At 42.6% G+C, this 2,500-nt stretch overlaps 2 protein-coding genes across 5 annotated transcripts in view; one reads left to right on the forward strand and one right to left on the reverse strand.

Moving 5' to 3' along the window:
* Positions 1–2,500, reverse strand: part of LOC132844833 (protein THEM6-like) — a 261,817-nt gene that overhangs the window by 169,026 nt on the left and 90,291 nt on the right. The window lies entirely within an intron of this gene.
* adcyap1r1a (adenylate cyclase activating polypeptide 1a (pituitary) receptor type I) overlaps positions 1–2,500 on the forward strand; it is a 31,142-nt gene that overhangs the window by 5,502 nt on the left and 23,140 nt on the right. For all 4 annotated transcript variants that reach the window (XM_060891328.1, XM_060891407.1, XM_060891478.1 and 1 more), the window contains exon 2: positions 1,180–1,308. In XM_060891328.1, coding sequence (XP_060747311.1) covers positions 1,252–1,308 — 57 coding nt within the window. In that variant the 5' untranslated portion in view covers positions 1,180–1,251. The remainder of the gene's footprint in view (positions 1–1,179; positions 1,309–2,500) is intronic.

Raw genomic sequence — 2,500 nt, forward strand, 5'->3', positions numbered from 1 at the left:
CGGATGTCGTCCCTGAGTGTCTGTTTACATTGTTTTGCTTTTGATTTCCTCGTCTTCCTCTTCGCACCTCTTCTGAACATTAATCGTGTGTGTTCTTGTAAAACACACTCTTGTCACATGCTCCACCAACCCCTAACCCTCTTACCAGACACCCCCCCCCCCCCATCAGCGGCTTCGCTCCAATCGCTCGGAATATAACCTTCAATCATTGTAGAATTATCCAGAACGATTTATTATGAAAGGAATAAACAGACGAAGGAGATCGAATCTGTTCTTTTTTATTCATTTATAGCTATTTGTCGGGAAGGAAGGTACGTATCAGGACTCTTCTCTTGGTGGTGGAATAAAACCAATTCAAACCACATCTAAAGATCTCCCTAATCCTGAGGTACTTAAGATATCTTCTTGTTTTGAGACTTCGCTTGCTAATCCGTAACGTTATCTGTGACTTAGTGATCCGGTATCGAGGTATTCATTGGTAAAGACTGTCTATCATTTTGGTTAAAGGCATCTTCGTAAATGTGACTATTGCTGAATGTCACAGGACCCACTGATCTCCATGAAAACCAGAGATTTATACATTTCCTTATAAGGCAACAAAACCATTCATTGGCTACTGGTCTGTTTTTTTTTTTCAGCTAAACATAGTTTTATTTTTTAATTCCTTAATTGATCTCCATCTGCTGCCCCCTCTGTTCAGACCATGGCACAACAAGTCTGCTTTCTACTTTCTCGCCACTTCACTTATACATCTTTAATATTTTTTCATTACGTTTGTTACAGAAAATTTGCAATTTTACCTTTTGAGGAAACACACTGACGCTGACGACTCCTTCTGTAAATCTCCTCACAACAAACGTTCTGATATCAACAATGAAACATTTCTATTTCTCTGGATCGTTTCTTCCTTCACGTCAGGATCAGATTTATAGTTTTATAAGAGAAGTCGTTTTACTCAGGAACTCATCAGCATCCTTAAACTCACTAATACAAGAATCGCTCTTTCCTCCTTTTCTTTCCTCCTTTTCTTTCCTTCTTTTCATCCGTAACATTATACAGTTCTGTCTTCTACAGTTAATCTTTTAGTAATTGAATGTCTAAACAAGGTCTTGCCCTCTATGCAGGTCATGAGATGCAATAAAAGAAGTAAGAAAATAAAAAATCGAAACTTTTTTTCAGGTGATTATAGACTGACGAGTCACTGAGGCTGTGTGGAGGCTGCATTAATCGCTCCAGACACCAGCAGACAGAATGAAGCGACCTGGGGCCATCTTCCTCCCCCTGTTCCTCCTCCTCTGTATCTCTCTGGTGAGGACACACACAGACACACACACATGCACACACGCACACACACGCACCTGCAAACGTACACGTGCACACTCACACACACACACACACACACACACACACACACACACACATGCACACACATACACACGCACACACATATAAATACACACACACACACAAACACACACACACACACACACACACACGTGCACACATATAAATACACACACACGCACACACACGCACCTGCAAACGTACACATGCACACTCACACACACACACACACACACACACATGCACACACATACACACGCACACACATATAAATACACACACACACAAACACACACACACACACGTGCACACATATAAATACACACACACGCACATGCACACACGTATGCACACGCACCTGCGAACGTACACGTGCACACTCACACGCACACACACACACTCACATGCACACACACACAAACACACACACAAACACACACACATGCACACATGCATGCACACGCACCTGCAAACGCACACGTGCACACGCACACACACTCTCACACACACACAAACACACGTGCACACACATACACATACACACACGCACACACATATAAATACACACACATATAAATACAGACACATACACACACATACACACATACCCACATATACCCACACACTATACATTCTAGAGACTGACTTTTGAGATGTGTGTGTGTGTGTGTGTGTGTGTGAGAGAGAGAGAGAGAGAGAGAGAGAGAGAGTCAGGGATTAGTGAATGTGGGTTTACATGTCTGTATGGATTCACATGTGGATACACAGAGTGTGAGACCATAAGATCACTAGCACTTGGGGACCGAGGCGTCTCCTCACACACAGCAGATGGTCGTGTTCACTGGAACTTCTCGGCCCATCTGCGGAGATCCTGTAGTGACACATCCAGAGTGACAGTAGCAACTTCCTCCTGAGAGAAAAACACTGTATTCACTCTCACCCCATTGTCTCAGAACAGCGTGTTTGACATTATGTAAGAAATAAAAAACTATATGCCGAAACAGGAACGGAATCAAAGACAGGATGGTGAAAAGAAGAGCTGCTGTGACCTCCAGGAAGTTATTTTAAAGCACTAACATTCTTATGCCACAGCATTTCAAATTTTTCTTGACGCAAGAACATCAAACTTTTTATCCGGTCGTTGTTGTGTTCAATA

The sequence above is a fragment of the Tachysurus vachellii genome, chromosome 1 (genome assembly GCF_030014155.1).
Source record: "Tachysurus vachellii isolate PV-2020 chromosome 1, HZAU_Pvac_v1, whole genome shotgun sequence".
NCBI lineage: Eukaryota > Metazoa > Chordata > Actinopteri > Siluriformes > Bagridae > Tachysurus > Tachysurus vachellii.